Here is a 20109-nt window from a genome sequence, read left to right as displayed (position 1 = left end):
AATAAAATCATAAATCTCATGAGGCGTCAATTCATATATTACTTTGAAGTCTTTTGAAAACAGAGTCATTATCAAAGAATAAGGTTGAGGATCAGGAAATAGCTCAATATTCTCATATCGTCATTGAAATCATAAATTGGAATCCTTTAGACATGAAATCGTTCTCATCATAGAAATATTCTCCTCTTTGGCATCATTGTCATCATGTGAAAGCATGCTCATCGTTGTTATCATAAGAGTTCACATAATCATAAAACTTTGGTTGGGAAAATACGGGCATTTAGAAAACATGTATGGATTATTAGAAAAAGGAGCCATGCCTTTGAGTCAGGGACTTCCAACTTTGACACTAAGGATATTATGGAAACATTTATGGTATCACAATATAGGAGTCATGCCTTTGAAAGAAAGGGACAAGCCTTAACATACCTGTTCCACCTCTTATTAGCTACGCTTATTCGTCCGAGCTCGCAAGTCTACATTTAAGAGGATTTACACTAACGTTAGACTCTTTATCGCACACTTATTCCAAGTTTCAAATCAAACTATTCTATATTTTGCCGAAAATCGGGCAGCATCTCCCCTGTTTACATTCCTAGCACAAATTCTCAATTCAACAACCAACAACAACAATAACAATACCAACATCAATAGCATCATTTCCAACTCCAAAGTATTCCATAGAATATCCCACACGCTGTTTTCCAACTTCCATAACTAATCAACTCCGTATACAATTATTTAACCACGCTTTCTTCATAAATAAACCGGTATTAACACAAATAGAAAGAGATTCATACCTTTCCCTCGATAATAATGCTATATCTTCACTCCTCCACCTTGAACTTAAGCCACAACGCCTCAATACACAATTTTTTAGTCGCAACTATACGCTGTCTGAATCGGAATTCGGGAATTATACCTGATTTGGGCTCAAAATTTGGTCTTTGGAATTGGGGGGAATTCTCCAGAATTTTGGAGAAGGTTTTAGGATGTTGGATGAGTAAATAAGGGGATAATCCCCTTTTATAAGGTTCTGGGGTCTTCCCAGACCGACATAATAATTGCCCTTCGCGCGGGTCTTGGGCACGTTCGCGCAGGCTTATTTCGCTGCCTGCGCGTTCGTTCAATAAAAAGATCATAACTCTTGATCCCGACATCATGTGATGTCCCACGACCTATGGTTGGAAATCTCTTTCAATTATATACAACTTTCATTCTTGGTGTTTTTCCAAATTCCAAACTTATAATATAGTTTTAGTCCCTCCAAGTCAGATCGTACGAAAATGTTTCCTTAAATCGTCCTTTTGGAGGGCTTATGCCCATATTTGGCTTAAGGGTCCTTCTTAGGACTTGCTCAACTTTCCATGTACTACTCATATATCTCTTCATATGACTTTTATAAAAGTCCCGGCGTGTAGGCCCTACTTAGCTTACTGTAACGAGGGCTTTTCGTCAAGGAACATATGAACCAATTCACACCATATGGTCTCCAAATGTCATATATATATTATTATTACACTCTTATAATATAACCTTCATCCCGAATCAGGGCCTCAAAATTATTCAGCGCGTTCGCGCCTCGTGGTGGCGCGTTCGCGTTGTGTTGGCCCTTGGCCTCCTGCGCGTTCGCGCCATTCCTTGGCGCGTTCGCACAGACCATTTTCTGGTCTGCCAGCCCGACTTGTAACGTCCATATCTCCTTACCCCGATGTCCTATTGAGGAGCGGTTTGTTGCGTTGAAAACTAGACTTCCCAAACTTCACTTTAGACTTTTGTTTCACTTTAAAACTCTTAATATACTAAAACATATTCTTTCTTCCAGTTAGGCCAAAATTTCCGTACCAAACCTTGCCCAACTTTCCTTCAAAGCCTTGGAAGCTTAATCTCCTTAGTTCACTAGTTTTCCAATCCTCCTATAACCTATTACGGGAACTCGGACTCTTATAATCATAAAATGAGCACCTACGATCTTGCATCTTCTCGACAATAACTCTGATGTCTGCAATTGAATAGCTAATACCTAACGAATCTCAACGTACAGAAATTACGGGGTGTAATATCCTTCCCCCCTTAGAAACATTCGTCCTCGAATGTTGCAGTATTGCCCACCCTCAACACCGACCTGGAGGCGAACTTTTTGTTAGAATGGTTATTCTTCCTTTAAGGTCTGGTTTCCATGTGCTTAGACTATAACTTGGTTCAGTCTCTTCTCATCTTTCCTTAACTCTTTCATTGCCTTCAGTCAACTTCTTTCACTTCTTTGTCTTCATGTACATGGTCAGAAATTAACTAGCATCTCGCTCTCATTTTGTCTCCATTATTGTAGTCTTGACTTTCGTGCCATAACTATTCATCGGCCCGTAAGTATTTCTCTTTTTCTCGTTCCTTGTTTCCTTGTTAGTGACCCACTACCTTTCTCATATACGGTGCCCTTTCTGCGTTTATCCCTTCGGTACCATCTCGGGCTACTCTTTTTGATATCTGTTGGTCTTGGATATACACTGTACTGACTCCTGGTAGTTCATTGGTCAGCTTTATTAGTCCTTACATCCTTGTCACCATCTCTCTTACCCTTACATTCCGAGTGTTTATCCAACATAACCTTGTCGCTAGTGGGCATAATGGCTGTGTTCCTTAAACTATTCCTCCCAGTTCCTTTCCAAGACCACTTCCATCGATCCAAAGTACGTATATACATAATGGTTCTTCACCCTTTACTATCCTTCGCAGTACCATTATACTTATGGTAAACTTATAATCCGAGTTCAGCTAATTTCATAGCTCGCAACATCTTTGAGCTCCTGCTACAACTTTTTCTTTACTACCTTCCCTCCCATCTCTCAATACAATCCTAGAAGCATAGGACTACGACAATTCTTCTATTATGACTCTCTTGCAACGCAAGTATTCTTGTCTTCGATTTCCTTGTATTGGCGATCGTTTCGTCAGTCGTTTTCCTTGTTGGCTTTCCGGTGTGGCCTTCTTACAATTGTAGTTGGGCATAGCTTCACGTTGACGGTTCATATAATTCCATAGCATATTCTCTCATGTTCAGTGGAATTAGTGGTCCATGAACTATTTTCTAATATCCAGTGCACTCTCTTATTTCCATTCATAGGAGCAACGTTCTTTCTTTCCTCAGAAAATTACCAAACTACCAATCTTTGTTGCTTTTGTTACAAATGTTATTCCTTCCGGTGTAAAATCCTTTTTTTTTTGTCATTCTTGGATTCGCCATCCTCTCTGTCATCCTCATGAATTTGACTTGGAACCCGTTCTTGCTCTCTTTACTGCCCTTTTAGGCATATCACTACATACTTAGGTATGGCACAATTTTACCCGATGCGAGGGATTCAAATCATGGTCTAGAAATATCGTAGTTCATATTGGCGTGAAGCATTATCTTACGGTGTCTTCCATACTTTCTTCCTATGTCTGCCTCATGGTACACTTATTGTCAATTCGTTTCTGCTTCTTTCTGATACCTTCCTGATATGCCGATATGTTTCGAACTCTGGCCCCGAGCTAATAAATTTCTCCTTCTGGAGCTTGAGAACGTCATAATTCCTTTCAAGTCCAATATGTTCTTCCCCCCTTATTAAGAAGGTCATAATACACAAATAGCTTTCAAATATCTATCGTCTTCGGCAATTATCCGCCTCCCTTCACGACTTTCTCAAGGTCGGGGTTCTGTCATCGTATGTTCTGCCTTATTTACCCTTCTTGCTAGTTACACTCTTGTGTTCAATTGGAATACTCATAAGGGTATCCAATTCCGATGCCTTCTTTTTCGTCTTTTCATACCTCTGTCTTTTATGACTAACGGTGTCCTGAACCCACAAGTTAATGGGGACATCGAAATTCACCACGTCCTTTTATGAAGTCTTTGATTATACCTTACTCCTTGTCTTTCTTCCCGACTCTACTCATAACATATATAAAACTTCTTACCCTGAGTTCTTCTTCCATTTAGGTCTATATCATCATTTTGTCAATATTTCCATACACTTCCATCCACTACTAGTCCTTTCGCCCATTTAGCTCACTTACTCATAATTCTTCTTAACTACGTGTTTGTGTTACAGCTGCGCATCCAAGTTTTCCGAGTGTCCTGCTACTTCTTGCTCTTAGCATAGAATTCTTACAATGTACACTCTCTCCATCCTCGTCCATCGAGCCTTCATCCGTCCTTCTAATGTCACGGCCAGGTTGTCTTCTCTTCCATGCACGTTCCTTACATTTCATTCTATTTCCTTTATAATCGAACCTCTCGGTCTTTACGGTAGTTCTTGCCTCATATCATTGATTTTCTAATCACATGGGTAACCCCATCATCCTCGTTCTTATATCGGGGATTGATCGGTTTTCTACCGCCAACTCGTTAAAGTATCCTTCTTACTCTCATCGTTAAAGATTTCCAGTTACTTTTCTGCTAAATGCTCCCCCCCCCCCCCCCCAATTTTTTTATTGATCAACCCATTAGTATACCTTTCCTATTTTCATCCTTAACCTTCATTTGGTTCCTTCCTCCTTGAGCGCCTTTCTTCTCTCGTTATTTACAGTATCGACCCTGAAGTTCGTGAAATATTCCTTGAAATGTGCAAATCCGTTCTATTCTTAAGTCATTTTTTTAGGAAAGCTTCTCTATATCTGAGGCAACCATATCAATATGACTACACATTTATGCCTTTATATATATATCTTTTGAGAGTTGGAAATCTCTTAGCATCGTTGCAAGGCCTAATCATTCTTTTTCTTACTTCACATTCCTTGTCGTGGTCACTATCCTTTTAGCCCCACTTATCGAATTCTGTTCTCGAACCCCACACATTCCTCTTTTGTTCCATACTACCACACTTTATCCCTTTCACATGCCTACCTTCGAATTTTTACCCAAATAGTCTCGTGCTTTGCCCATCGTCTCTCTTGGAGGCTTCACTCACTCATATTTCTTACTTTTGACATTTTGATCTCCTTACCTTTCATATATTCACTTTCTCTCCTTTCCAGATGTCGTTGCATTAGAACTTTCCAAGCCTAACCTGTAGTGAAAGTAACATCAGATATCACACGCATTCATATATATGTATTCTAACGCCTCGCTTACAAAGTATTTCCAAACACTACTTAAACCCATCCTAGTTCTAGAGTTGTGATGCACCTTCTTTCTCTTCACCGGTCTAGTATGTCTCGTCCTACGCGACCTCTTAAGGTTTCCGCCCACTCCGCATACTCTAATTTCCCTTGGGCTACTCTAGCTTCTCATTTGTCTCTTATGTCTGAATTTATAGGACTTTTAATAAACTTCCCAAGGGGTTACCCATCCTAGGGTTTCTCTCACCCCAGCACGCTTAACCTTGAAACTCTGATGAAATCTGGTGCGTTAATGCTGGCATGATCGCATCAACCTTACTACATGACCTTCATCATATTATCTAGAGCAAGTTGAAGCCTTGGCATATTCCAAAACATTATCGTAACGCATCTCCCTCCGAATTAGAAAAGGGTCTTTTACTCTTCTGACTATACAATTACTATTTAAGCCTTTTCAATCCTCAATATTCACCTTTCACCTATGTGTATGACTACCTTTCATCCTAGATTTCCAGATTCCCGATGGTGGCGAAAACACCTTGATCGCCGTTACTTATAAATACTTAGTTATCAGCCCTTGGATTTCCGCTCGCCGCTATTAAGTAATAATCTTTAGCAAATGCACATACATAGAAAATCCAAATAAAGGCTCATATACCTATATCCGATCGGTCTCTAGTCTGATCTGGCAGACTATAAGGTGAAGTGTGCTCCTCATCATCGTCTACCCACCATCTGCTCGTCTAGCCTTCGCACCTCTCTCATCTGAATCCGAGGGATATAGATAACCGGGTAACTCCTGGTTTACCGACGGCCAGGATAGGGGGCTGGAGTAATCCGTAACACTCACCGGGGAGGCTGGTCTGACGTAGTGCTCTGCCATAGGAGCAGCTGGTATAGCCTGGGGAATCTCCTCCTCCGGAGACGAATACTCGAACGGATCTGTGTCATAGCTGTCCTCGGGGGGTCCTCCTCCCTGGGAGTCAACAACTCTGGAGGAAACGTCGCTGGGTCCTCCGAAGGATCAGTCTCAATAGAATAACTGAGGCTCCTTCTGCTCGGTCCTGGAGCCTGGGGTCCTGGAGATACTCTAGAGGCCTTCTTAGTACCCCCCCCCCCCCCCCCCCACTATCTGAAGCTGATCTCTTCATCTCCCGTCAGTCTGTACTTACCTGCAGGAAAAATGATCAAAAGCGATATTTCCTAGACTATGGCTCTATCGCACGATCTAAGATATAAATAAAGGCCAATGATTCCTAAATGCCCTGCAGCCTCCTGTTTATAAGTGTGGCCGGCTTCACACCCATAAACAGGACTTTACCAGACACGGTCTGTAGACAATCCCTGGGACGAACTGCTCTGATACCACTTTTGTCACGACCCAAACCGATGGGCCGCAACAAGTGCCCGACCATTGCTGGTCAAGCACTCCTATGCCTGCATTTACCTCTCACTGACTATCCTAGGCCCATACACAATCTGTAACTGAGCTGGACTGTCTCCCGAACAATCAACATAAGAGACACTGTATCGGGAATTCACGGCCAACACATACATATAAACACAAATGCTGAGAGTAACAACGCAAGTCGATTGGCCGCTTCATATATACTGTACAACAAAATAAGTGCCGACGAGGCTGCATAACAACACGACTACATATCTCTGTCTACAGACCTCTATAGAATACAGACTGTAGAAAGGACAGGACAAGGCCCTGCCATACCCATATATGTACGTAACTGAATAGCATACCAAAAGGGCTGTAGCTCCGGATCAATGGAGCGTACTTTCTGCTGCTGAGGGGAGGTCCTACTGCAATGGATCGTCCGACTAGCTACCTGATCCTGCGGGCATGAACGCAGCGTCCACAAGAAGGGACGTTAGTACGAGTAATGTACCGAGTATGTAAGGCATGAACGATAATATAATAAGGGATACAAGTAAGGATAATAACAGAATGGAAATATAGAGCATATCGTAAGATAAAAGAGTAACCTGTACATATGAGTGCCTTCTAGGCGGGTACCATGCATGCTTAGTGCTGTGGAACGTGCAGCCCGATCCACATAGATACATATATACATATATCCATAGTAATGCATTCTTTGAAAAACATTTCTTGTTCATGTATCTAGGAAATAGAACATATCATATTGCCGAGAACCGTCGGCTCCGATCCATTTAGCCACATATGTCTCGCGTCCGGGCATCCCGCGTCTGGGGTGATATCATGTCATATAATACCAACTGATCAGGTGGATACGCGTCTATAGCGCTCTGGCCCCCTTTCCCATATTCATATACATGTATCATGTTCATGTATCATATACATATATCATGTTCATCTATCATAGACATCTATCATATAAGCAGCATGCCGGAGAGCCCAAGGAAGGTTATGTCTCTATCGGAGTGACGTATGGTCGGTAACCTCCGATTATTTTATGGAATAATCATCATCGCTTTGTCTCACCTTGAAGGAACAATTATTATAAGGTGAGACTATCAATGAAGAATAGCATTAAGAGAACATAGAATAAAATCATAAATCTCATGAGGCGTCAATTCATATATTACTTTGAAGTCTTTTGAAAACATAGTCATTATCAAAGAATAAGGTTGAGGATCAGGAAATAACTCAATATTCTCATATCGTCATTGAAATCATAAATTGGAATCCTTTAGACATGAAATCATTCTCATCATAGTCATCATAGAAATATTCTCCTCTTTGGCATCATTGTCATCATGTGAAAACATGCTCATCGTTGTTATCATAAGTGTTCACATAATCATAAACCTTTGGTTGGGAAAATACGGGCATTTAGAAAACATGTATGGATTATTAGAAAAAGGAGCCATGCCTTTGAGTCAGGGACTTCCAACTTTGACACTAAGGATATTATGGAAACATTTATGGTATCACAATATAGGAGTCATGCCTTTGAAAGAAAGGGACAAGCCTTAACGTACCCGTTCCACCTCTTATTAGCTACGCTTATTCATCCGAGCTCGCAAGTCTACATTTAAGAGGATTTACACTAACGTTAGCCTCTTTATCGCACACTTATTCCAAGTTTCAAATCAAATTATTCTATATTTTGCCAAAAATCGGGCAGCATCTCCCCTGTTTACATGCCTAGCCCGAATTCTCAATTCAACAACCAACAACAACAATATCAATACCAATATCAATAGCATCATTTCCAACTCCAAAGTATTCCATAGAACAACCCACATGTTGTTTTCCAACTTCCATAACTAATCAACTCAGTATACAATTATTTAACCACACTTTCTTCGTAAATAAACCGGTATTAACACAAATAGAAAGAGATTCATACCTTTCCCTCAATAATAATGTTATATCTTCACTACTCCACCTTGAAATTAAGCCACAATGCCTCAATACACAATTTTGTAGTCGCAACTATACGCTGTCTGGACCGGAATTCGGGAATTATACTTGATTTGGGCTCAAAATTTGATCTTGGGAATTGGGGGGAATTCTCCAGAATTTTGGAGAAGGTTTTAGGATGTTGGATGAGGAAATAAGGGGATAAGACCCTTTTTATAAGGTTCTGGGATCTGCCCAGACCGACATAATAATTGCCCAGCGCGTTCGCGTGGGTCTTGGGCGCGTTCGCGCAGGCTTATTTCGCTGCCTGCGCGTTCGTTCAATAAAAAGATCATAACTCTTGATACCGACATCATGTGAGGTCCCACGACCTATGGTTGGAAATCTCTTTCAATTATCTACAACCTTCATTCTTGGTGTTTTTTCAAATTCCAAACTTATAATATAGTTTTGGCCCCTCCAAGTCAGATGATCCGAAAATGTTTCCTTAAATCGTCCTTTTGGAGGGCTTATGCCCATATTTGGCTTAAGGGTCCTTCTTAGGACTTGCTCAACTTTCCATGTACTACTCATATGTCCTTTATAAAAGTCCCGGCGTGTGGGCCCTACTTAGCTTACTGTAACGAGGGCTTTTCGTCAAGTAACATATGAACCAATTCACACCATATGGTCTCCAAATGTCATATATATATTATTATTATTACACTCTTATAATATAACCTTCATCCCGAATCTGGGCCTCAAAATTGTTCAGCGCATTCGCGCCTCGTGGTGGCACGTTCGCGCAGTGTTGGCCCTTGGCCTCCTGCGCGTTCGCGCCATTCCCTGACGCGTTCGCGCAGACCATTTTCTGATCTGCCAGCCCGACTTCTAACGTCCATATCTCCTTACCCCGATGTCCTATTGAGGAGCAGTTTGTTGCGTTGGAAACTAGACTTCCCGAACTTCACTTTAGACTTTTGTTTCACTTCAAAACTCTTAATATACTAAAACATATTCTTTCTTCCAGTTAGGCCAAAATTTCCGTACCAAACCTTGCCTAACTTTCCTTCAAAGCCTCGGAAGCTTAATCTCCTTAGTTCACTGGTTTTCCAATCCTCCTATAACCCGTTACGCGGACTCGGACTCTTATAATCGTAAAACGAGCACCTATGATCTTGTATCTTCTCGACAATAACTCCGATGTCTGCAATTGAATAGCTAATACCTAACGAATCTCAACGTACAAAAATTACGGGATGTAACAGGGTAGGGGGTGCGTGCGGGGGGTGGGTGTAGAGAATCAAAAAAGAAAACTTTTCAAGACTTTTAGAAGAAATTATTTTTTTTGGAGGGGGTGGTGGGGTGTTGGGGGGTGGTCATGGGGTGGGTGGGGTGAAATATTTTTTAAAAAGAAACTTTTAAAACTTTTTTTAAGAAAAAAGAAAAAATAATTTGGGGGTGCAGGGTTAGGGGAGTGGCTGGGGGTGGGTTGAGTGGAGGGTGGTGGTGGAAGGGGGAGGGATGTGGTGGTGTAGAAACTCAAAATAAAATTAAAAAAAAATATATTGGTGGGGGGAGGGGGTGGGGTGCCGCGTGGGGGGAGTGGTGCTTGGGTTGCGGGAGTGGTTGGGTGGTGCAAAAAACCAAAAAAAAAAAAAAATTCAAAACTTTTTTTTTCAAAATAAAATTATTTTTTTGGCGGAGGGGGGAGGGTGGGTGGGAGAGGGTCGGTGGGGTGGTGGGAGTGATTGGGGTTGGTGGTTGGGGGTGGGCTGAGTAATTGATGGAATGCACTTGTGGACTTGTTTTCCTTACTTTTATTAGGGAAGTCATTTTCCCCCATTTTTGAGGAACTTATTTTTCTAAAAAAAATGTTTCCAAATTTTTTTACCAAATGAATATGAGAAAATTAAAAAATATTTTCCGGAAAATGTTTTCCTCGGTACCGAATATACCTAAAAGAAAAAGATGTTACCTGACATCTTTTGCTTTGTCCGTAATAGAAAGATGTACCCAACATATCTTTCTTTCCCATTGTTTGTAATACTAAGCAATTACGACTAGTAAATGAGACTTAACCTTAGCTCTTTCGTAATTATTTGCGTCTTTTCAGAGTAATGACAAAGTCTTGTGCTATAACTGATGGAATACATTCATACACAGCGAAAGCAAATAGTAGGATCGAATTTGCATGTAATATAGACAACACATAATCAAGATATTAATCAAATATAAAATTGATACTTATCTCTTGAAGCGTGAATGCAACCTCGAATCTAGCCTTCAAGCACGAGCAAAAACCATCGAAGCGTTCATCCTCCAGTTCCACGGTTTTCTACTGTGTAACCTGAATGATATCAGGATCTGCGAAATTCTTGTGGGCGAATTTCTATGGAAAAGGTGTAGAAGCTTGTAACACTCTTCACCTCTGGAATATGACCCCTATTTTATAACTACAGGTTTAGGGTTTTCACCCTTTTTCAAAACCTGTTAGGTCTTTATTTTCCACCAAGAAATAATATTCCATTTAACTCTTTATTATTTGGGCACAACAGAGACCACATAATTTAATTAACGAGGCTTCCTATTATGGAATTAATTCAAAAAATCTGAATTAATCCTACCATAATAAATTATGAATTATTCCACTAAAAAATCGTAACTGCAATACTCAGTTCAATTTCGAAATCATACATTAAAACTTATTTAACTCCCCATGTTAAGATTATAGATACCAATCAATTAAATTAAATTAAATTACTGACAATTTAATTCATTAACTAATTGAATCTTTTATATTTCTGCTTAACTTACATCATGTAACGGATACAAAATCCACCGACAGGGTTTTCACATGAGACTTATAAGCATCCATAAAGGGGTATCATCAATCTCAAAGTCGAGACATGGATTCTATCAACTAATTATTATTTCACAAATGTAATTTGTCATTATCCAATTTACCAGGAATACATAGACCCCCAATTGAGTCGTACCTTTTAATAAATCAAAATAATGAACAAATCACATTTTAACAAACTTGCTCTCCAAATTAATTAATGGACATACAAATAAAACTGTAAATATATAAAAAGAGAACTGATCCCAACACTTTTTATAGAAAATTTGTTACATAGATTAAAAATGAAAAATCATAATTTTAAAGAAGTAAAAAAAAAAAGACAAAGATTGATAAAGTAAGGATAATATAGACATCTGAAAAAGTCAATTCGGATAAAGTGGGAGAATATCTATTATTCAAATTTCAAATTTGAGGTGAAAGTTTGATTTTTAAAGCAAAGTTGGGGGTGTAAATGATTTTCATCCAATTAAAAACTCTATTGTTTTCATAGGTTGTTTTCCCGAGCAATTCATAGCAAGCTGGGATTCTATGAAATGTAAAACAAAACTGGTATAAGCAATATTTCAAATCTTTACCAATAAGGTAAGGTTAAAATAGATAACTAATGGGTTTAACCGTGGTTTAAGGAATCTTTCAATTGAATAATTATTGACCATTAAAATTGAAAACGGACAAGTGTAATTAGATTAGCATGGCACTGTACGGACTGGACACAAACTATACTGGAGGGGAGCCACTTCCAAAATTAGTTTCCTGGAACTTGAGCCTGGCAATTTCCTAAATAATTTAGAAAATCTTGTCAGATCCTTGTTATTATTAATGAGTTCAAGTTGGTAAGGAAGTAGAGTCATAATTGGAGTTTGATTTATGAAAAGGGTGTGATATACATATACATACTATTAAGCCATTATATTTACCTCCTTCTAATGGCTAAGTGATGTATCAAATTAGCACATCTGCGTGGCTTTTCCCTAGTGAAGTGAAAAGCTAGTGTATTGTCTTATTTCCTAGAGCTTAGAAGTCAAATATATGGTAGATAATTAACACACCAAAATCTAAAAGCATGAGGTAGTGAATTTTTGAACTCTATGAGACTAGATATCTAGGCAATATGGAAGAATGCAATCATATCGCCATATGTGGATCGACTACCATCACATAACCTACCTAACCAATATTAGAAAAGCCATGTAAAGGCACAATGGTGGAAGGCTTAAAGTGATCAAGACCAAGGACTAATGTGCACTTTGGTCTTTTCCTTCTTATCTATTAATACGCTGGGTTCAGGTTAGTTTGCGTACACTCGACTATTCTGTCAGATATATACTTGCTACCTCCCCAACATATGTGTTAGGTAACTCTATTAATCAATGATCTATTAATTTGAACCATTGTCTCCAAGATTCATACTCACTCCATTAACTACTAGATCACACCCTTACATGCTAATGTGCCTTTTAAGCAAAAAAAATGATGTTCTTCTAGATCATGCACGAGTTGACACAACTTATTAGAAAGCAAATTAAAGGACACATCTTGTCATGTTATGGTAACATATTGCACGGCCGCTATAATACTTCGATGGATAGAGCATAAGAAGGTATATAACAATTAACATCACATCAAAATGAAAATTACTCAACACATATTAAATTTTGGATTTAGGTTATTTATTATCCTTTTGCGTCACTCCTGAATAAAAATTGTATTTCAAAAATTAGATATAGAAAGGTGATAGTTAAAAAATAATTCCTTGAAAAATTTCTTGGTGATTAAAAGAAAACTTAGAAACACCGAAAATCATCGCCTTCAAAATTGAGTTGTGAAGTTTCTCTTGACTAGTTTGTGAATTATTTTATGTCACTTGGATGATTTTGTAAAAAGGGTGTCGGCTGGACAGTTTTGGGGCTGCTAATTAATGTTTACTACCGTTTAACAAAAAACTGAAAAGTTACCAGTTCTCCATTAATAAGCGTGATACTCTTTTGTCATTTGCTCTCTTAATCTCTTTCATCAGACCTGAAACATGCTTGCGTCTTCTCAAAAGGTGTGGATGTAAATAAAAAATATTTTTTGGATAAGCTATACGACCAGACGGTCTTCGTAATTAACGAGAAATTTGACGATAAATTTGTGCTTGTTTCAAGGGATCATATGTTCTGAAGTTTCACTTGAATAAGTTCGAACTCTAGAACATCGCTATAAATTTTCAAATAATTAGATTTCTTTTATGGAGGTGTCAGTCTATAATATATAAGGTGTGCCGACTGCCAAATTTGGTTCTTGTTTATGCTCTATTTCTTTCCACGTCTTGTTTAGTTGTTTATGCTCTGTACCAAATAAGGATTGTAATGTAAATAAGTTGTTGGGTCCAAATGATAAACGCACACGCAAGTAGACGTAGTCGACAAATAATAAAATACAGTAATAAGTAGCATATCGTTTCCAAAAGGACTTGTTATTAAGTATCATCTAAATTAAACATTACAAATTCAAGCAATTTTCCAAGACTGCATATCATGACATTAATTCCATTTAAATGAATTCAAGTTCATGGGATAAAACAATCCTTACAATAATATGATTCAAAAATCAAACATCATTATTTATTGATCAAACATACACAAAAATCAATTACAATTTTTTTTCTTTTGAAGAATTAATACGCACCTAGCACGCGTTAACGACTTCAAGAGCTAGTGGAATTAGTTGTTAAATTATCACCAGGATTTAAAGGATTAACACCTTTATAATTCCCAATAGGATCATATGAGCAAACATAATAAACACCCTTTTGGTCATCGCAATAAACGTTGCCACTGCAACCAACTTTTGTTGTAGTCTTCCATACTACATTTAAATAATGGCCACATTGACATGCTGCATTTTCTGGCTGGCATTTGCAAACATTGTTCACCTCATCGAAATTCTTCTTCTCATCGAACCATTTCTGTACAACAAAGGCTGGAGGTGTGGCTTTGTAAAGCTCCCAGAAGATGTTCTCTCCATATGGGCCAGGAGAATGATGCCTGTAGATATAAATAAAATTTACAGGGTGTCAAATGGCCGAGTTAGGTTAAATTTTGATTGAGTCAATAAAAGGATCGAGTCATAGTCAGTCTAGAATTTGTTTCGGTCAAGACGAGCTGATTTGTACAAGTAGCCACTTTTGGCCTTATTTATAGAATTGTTTGAATTTATTTGCTCTTTTATAATTTGTTTAATTACCAAATTGGACTAACAAAAGCTTTTTGCTCTTATGTTTATCATGAGTATAATTAACCAAAATAGAACATTTTCTTTTGTGTTTATTAGAAGTTGACCACTTTTGGCGACCCGTCATGATTTTGCTCCATATTCAGGCGAAATGGTTATATTTGCACCATTTTTAACGAGGTCAAAATTTAAACAGTGGCACCTGAAGATTGATCCTATTGTGCAAGTCACCCTAAATTTAGCTACATATGATGTCCAAATTGATCCAAGTCTTTCGATAAGCTAACTAGGATTGTTACACCTTAATTGACCCGTTAATGATGAATACATATATGTTCAGTATAGTCCATCTAGATTTAAACGAGCTGGTTAGGTCATATTTTCATGGACATCGATCCTTACCTGTAATCACAATCCTCCTTGCGCTGAGTAGCCCAATCATATGCATAAGCGGCTAATTTGGCATCCCATTCCAAAGGAGGAACACCAACACTCTTTCTTAGATTATTGTGAGCCTTGAGGAATTCTTGTTGTACCCAATCAAAGGTTGGTGGAGTTGCTTTTGAGGAAATAATGAAGATTGATAAGATGAACAACACCAAAAGAGTTGGTGGTGCCAGTAATATTTTAGCCATTGACATTGACATTATTTGACAAAATGACTATTGACAATGACAATGGAAATAGGAAGTAGCAATATTGAAATCTTGGTTTTGGTTTGGTTTAAATGTAAGGAGGAGTAGCGTAAAGAAAGGAGAGATGGTGGAGATGAGAATACGGTTAACAACTTCTAAAGCAGTGGCCTCTAATCTCTATCATGTTCATGAATATTATGGAAAATTATCATAGGGCAATATCATCACCATTTAAAATTTCTTCATTGATGATTGTCACTTTGTCATAATAGAAAAATAATGAATAATATTACAGATTTTAAGAAAAATATCCTTTTGTAAAGTATTGTTAATGGACAAAACAAGATAATATAAACCGTAATAAATAACATAACCACATACAATGAAGAGTGATCAATTGAAAATTCTTCGTTGAAAATTTATATTGTATATATAAAGTATTAATTAAACTAAAAGTATATAAGTAAAAGAATTACTTCATATACATACATATTAAATCTTAGACATTTTTAACAAAATTTCTGACTTTGTCATTGACTTCAGGTCCATTATGATTGGATTCTCTAACATTCCCACGCATCCAGTTGAACATAACACCCTTGAATGATATATTTTACCCCTACAAACTAAACTGACATTATTTTACCACAAGCAGTTTCTGCCCACTCATATGTATACAATCATATAAATTTCTTATGAAGGAAATTAATCATTTGAGTTATTTAGGCATATCAGATGTTTGTATAGACAAACATATAAATTGGTCAAATCAACTTATAATTCCTCTATATTATCATTTCTTTCTTATAATATAAATATTATCCATATTTTTCTTCCGTCCAACTTGTGTAGCAAAGTATCTGATTTTACAATGGGATTAGCTAATTCGCTTGCTATATCACTTAACATCCATGTTGATCTACGTACAGTCTCATCCCATGTTATTATTTAATTTATGATGTCTTTTTTATAGTAAATTTTACTTATTTTTATACCTAAAAGATCTAGAAATATTAGTATTATTTTTATTTAAATTGGAAGTAGCCATACAAAACCATTTCGTCAAGGACAAAAATAAGCATTAAGGTAGAATCAGAAGAGGGAAGTAGGGGTGGACATGGTACGGTAGATATCGATTACCATACCGTAATCAAAATTTTACGGTTACAGTATTATGATATTTGATATGTATTTTAAAAAATAATATTGGTATTCAGTACGGTATTCGGTATTTATTAAAAAAATCGAAATACCGAATATCGTACCGAAGTGTATATAGTTACATATATATTAGTATTATAATACTTACAAATATATAAACTAGTATTAGTATAAAATTAATTGTTTAGACGTATGAACTTTGACTAATCTATCTTGATTGAAATGTCATTTCTGTGTAATTGATCTATAAAGGGGATTGCTTGTACTCTCTTTTGAATATTTTTACATGTGTAAATTGTTTAGTACAATATAACTGAGACATTTCTTGAATAGTCGAAAGTCATAATTTTCTATTATATGAGTATGTGTAAGTCAAATTCGAACAAACTATGATTACCGATTTACCGTACCGCAAAACATAGAAGCTGAACTGAAAAATACTGAACCATATCTTTCAGCAGTATATTGATGCACTTGCCCATGATCACAGTTTAAATAGAAATAGATCGATTTTGTTGGAAAATTCAGGTTATAACAATAAATTTAGTTTCCTAATTGTGAAACATTCAGATGTATTAACAAAATCATTTTGATTCTACAAAAATCCATTTATGAGGTGCAACACTGAATTAATTTGGTATGGTAATGATACAATATTTTTTAAAACCAAAAACTGAAATTACCGAACTAAAGTTTCTAATCCTGTACCATACCGTACCTTGCCCACCCCTATGTTGATGAACATACAATCTCATCCCATGTTATTATTAGGGTGTATTTGTATGACGGAAAATATTCTCCCAAAAAATATTTTCTCAGAAAATAAGTGTTTTTCTACTCATTATCTTGTCTTTGGTACGCAAGTTGAAAAATATCATTTTAAAAGTATTTTTATATATTTAAACTAAAACACTATAAATTTTTTAATCCAGATTGCAACTTCTAGTGAGAGATAGGGTGGGAAGTGGGGGTAGGCTGCAGGTAGAAAAAAATTCAATTTTTTTAGAAAAGTAAAATAAATATATGAAGATAGGGGGTGGGGGATAGGTGGGGGTGGTGGGTGGAGGTGGGGTGGGTAAGGGGTGGTGGTTGGAGTGGTTGGGTGGGGGTGGATAGCGGGGGTGGGTTGGTGGTTGGAGTGATTGACTGGAGGATTTGGGGACGAGTTGGTGTGTTTTTATTGATCCAAAGAATATTTTTCGTCTAATTTTTGGAAAATGTTTTTCAAGATATTTAGTAGGCGTTTGGCCATGAAAACAAAATATTTTTCACTTTATTTGAAATTTAGAAGTTGGAGTTATGTTTGGTAATAGTTTTTGCAAATAATATTTGGTTGTTTGAATGTACCAAAAGTGAAAACAAGGTTTTAGGTGTTTTTCAAATTTCAAATACAACTTCAAGTTGTATGTTGTATTTGGAATGTTCATGACCAAACGCTGATTTTCAAATAAAGTGAAAAAAAAAATCGAGAAGTGAAATTCTCATGGCTAAACGGGTCCTTAGTGCACCATCATACCAAACACACTCTTAATGTATGATACAATTATGTCAAGGACAAAAATAAGCATTTAAGGTAGAATTAGAAGAGCGACATACAACTTTTGCTTAGCCAAATTAGCACTTACATGAGAAGAATTAACAAAAGGTACCAAACAAATGTTGAAATTAAAATTGGTGACAACTTTAACCAGCCAAGGTCAAAGCCTACTTAAAAATCTGAATTAAGTTAATTAGGGTCCAAAATGTAATTTTTAAAACCTGTTAATCTTTTACAAAATACAAAAGCTCCCACCCTAAATCCCCAACCCATTTATTTCAAAAATCAGAAAAAGAACTGTTGCCTCTCTCTCTCTCTCTCTCTCTCTCTCTCTTCTTTCATCAAAAGACCGACTCTTCCTCTTCTCTCTTTCTTCAGCGAATTGCTGCTTTCTCCAACACTTTTCCTCTTCTCTCTTTCTCTGGTGCTCTTATCTCTTTCATCACTTCGTGGTGCTTCTTCTTTGTTGTTTTCTCCTCTCTCAGGTAATTTTTTTCACTTTGACTTGGCTCAAAGTTAGGGGTTGAGATCTGAAAGTGACAATGGTGATTTTGGTTAAAGAAGAAGAAGAAATACATGGGTTTACCTTCAAAGTTGTTTATTTTGTTGTTGCATGCTTAAGAAAATTTTATTTGGTGTATTTGTTTAAGTTGTTGTGGTTGGGTGTTTGTGAATAGCATATACTGGTATGGAAATTACTTTTCTACTGTTGTTCTTGTTCTTGTTGTCCTTCTATGGTTAAGGAAAAAAGCACTTGCACTTGTTTTGATTTTTCCCAACAACTTAAGAAGTTGTTGCAACAACTTCAATACTTATTTGACAAAATCAAACAACTGCTGAGGTTGCATGCTTAAAGAAACTCTTATTTGGTGTATTTGTTTAACTTATTTTGGTTGTGTGTTTGTAAATAGTGTACACTGATAGTGAAATAAATATTGTTGTTGTTGTTGTTGTTGTTGTTGTTGTTGTTGTCCTTCTATGGTTTAGGAAAAAGGGAGTTGCATTTGTTTTGATTTTTTCCAACTGCTGAAAAAGCTGTTGCAACAGATTCCTCAAGACCTCAGTTGTTGGAAAAAATAAAAACTGTTGTTGAGGTTGCATGCTTAAAGAAACTCTTATGTGGTGTATTTGTTTAACTTCTTGTGGTTGTGTGTTTGTAAATAGCGTACACTGGTAGTGAAATAGATTCTTTTGTTGTTGTTGTTGTCAATCTATGGTATAGGAAAAAAAGAGTTGCATTTGTTTTGATTTTTCCAACTGCCCAAGAAGCTGTTGTAATAGATTCCTCAAGACCTCAACTGTTGGAAAAATCAAAAACAGTTGCTCAGGTTGTTGCAATAGCTAAAGAAGTTGTTGCAACAAATTCCTCAGCTGTTGGAAAAAATCAAACAATTGCTGAGGAAGTTGGTGCAATTGTTTAATTTTTTCCAACAACTGAGGAATCTGTTGCAACAACTTCCTCAGATGTTGCAACAATTTCTTCATCAGTTGTTGCAACAGCTTCAATACTTGTATGTCGTAGTTTTTTTCCCTATTTACTTTGAATGATGCACAAATTAATTGATGATTTCTATTTGTCTCTTGTGTGCAGAAAAAAATGGCTCCACCCAAAAGAAAAGATCAGAAATCAACTATGCATCAAGTAGAGAGATAGAAATCAATTACTGCATTGAGCACCTGCTTGCCGACACTAGTGTGACAATTCCCAACACTCTAATGAACGACAACTTACTGGGAATGGGCTGTGGGTGTGATTGATAAGATGCTGGAGGACTAAAGTGGGCTTGTGAACTGTTTTTTTAAATTATGTTGTTTGGGGTCGTAAGACAATTATGTTTAATTTGTCCTTTTTGGAGCCCTAAGGGGGGCTGACGATCAATTATTTATAAATTTGTATTTTATGTTCTTGGTGGATTATGAACATTATGTAATTTTTGATCTCTCTCTCTCTCTCTCTCTCTCTCTCTCTCTCTCTCTCTCTCTATATATATATATATATATATATATATATATATATATATATATATATATATATATATATATATATATATATGTCACGCCCCGAACCTGGGCCTGGACGTAACACGGCACCCGGTGCCTGACTACATGTGACCGAGCGAACCAACTGGCTGACTGAATCAACATGTGATATCAAAACATAACTAAATGTGGAAACAACTAAACACATGCTGATATACTAAAGGTCTGACTGAAATCATAATGCGGAAATACATAGACAATCTGAAATATATCTAAA

The 20109-nt window shown here is 37.0% G+C and overlaps 2 protein-coding genes across 2 annotated transcripts; one reads left to right on the top strand and one right to left on the bottom strand.

The window, feature by feature from the left end:
• Positions 1-13754: 13754 nt before the first annotated feature.
• LOC132633703 (pathogenesis-related protein PRB1-3-like) lies at positions 13755-15211 on the bottom strand. Its single transcript, XM_060350209.1, has 2 exons — positions 14922-15211; positions 13755-14332 (listed from the first exon to the last, which is right to left on the bottom strand). Exons 1-2 carry the CDS (start codon positions 15164-15166, stop codon positions 13993-13995), a joined length of 585 nt encoding a protein of 194 aa, XP_060206192.1. The 5' UTR covers positions 15167-15211; the 3' UTR covers positions 13755-13992.
• LOC132630236 (uncharacterized) lies at positions 15191-19765 on the top strand. Its single transcript, XM_060345827.1, has 3 exons — positions 15191-15248; positions 18101-18337; positions 19444-19765. Exons 1-3 carry the CDS (start codon positions 15191-15193, stop codon positions 19608-19610), a joined length of 462 nt encoding a protein of 153 aa, XP_060201810.1. The 3' UTR covers positions 19611-19765.
• The last annotated feature ends 344 nt before the right edge of the window (positions 19766-20109 follow it).

Source organism: Lycium barbarum, chromosome 3 (assembly GCF_019175385.1).
Source record: "Lycium barbarum isolate Lr01 chromosome 3, ASM1917538v2, whole genome shotgun sequence".
Classification (NCBI taxonomy): Eukaryota; Viridiplantae; Streptophyta; class Magnoliopsida; order Solanales; family Solanaceae; genus Lycium; species Lycium barbarum.
The sequence above is the reverse complement of the archived record's forward strand: the minus strand, read 5'-3'. Positions and strand labels throughout refer to the sequence as shown.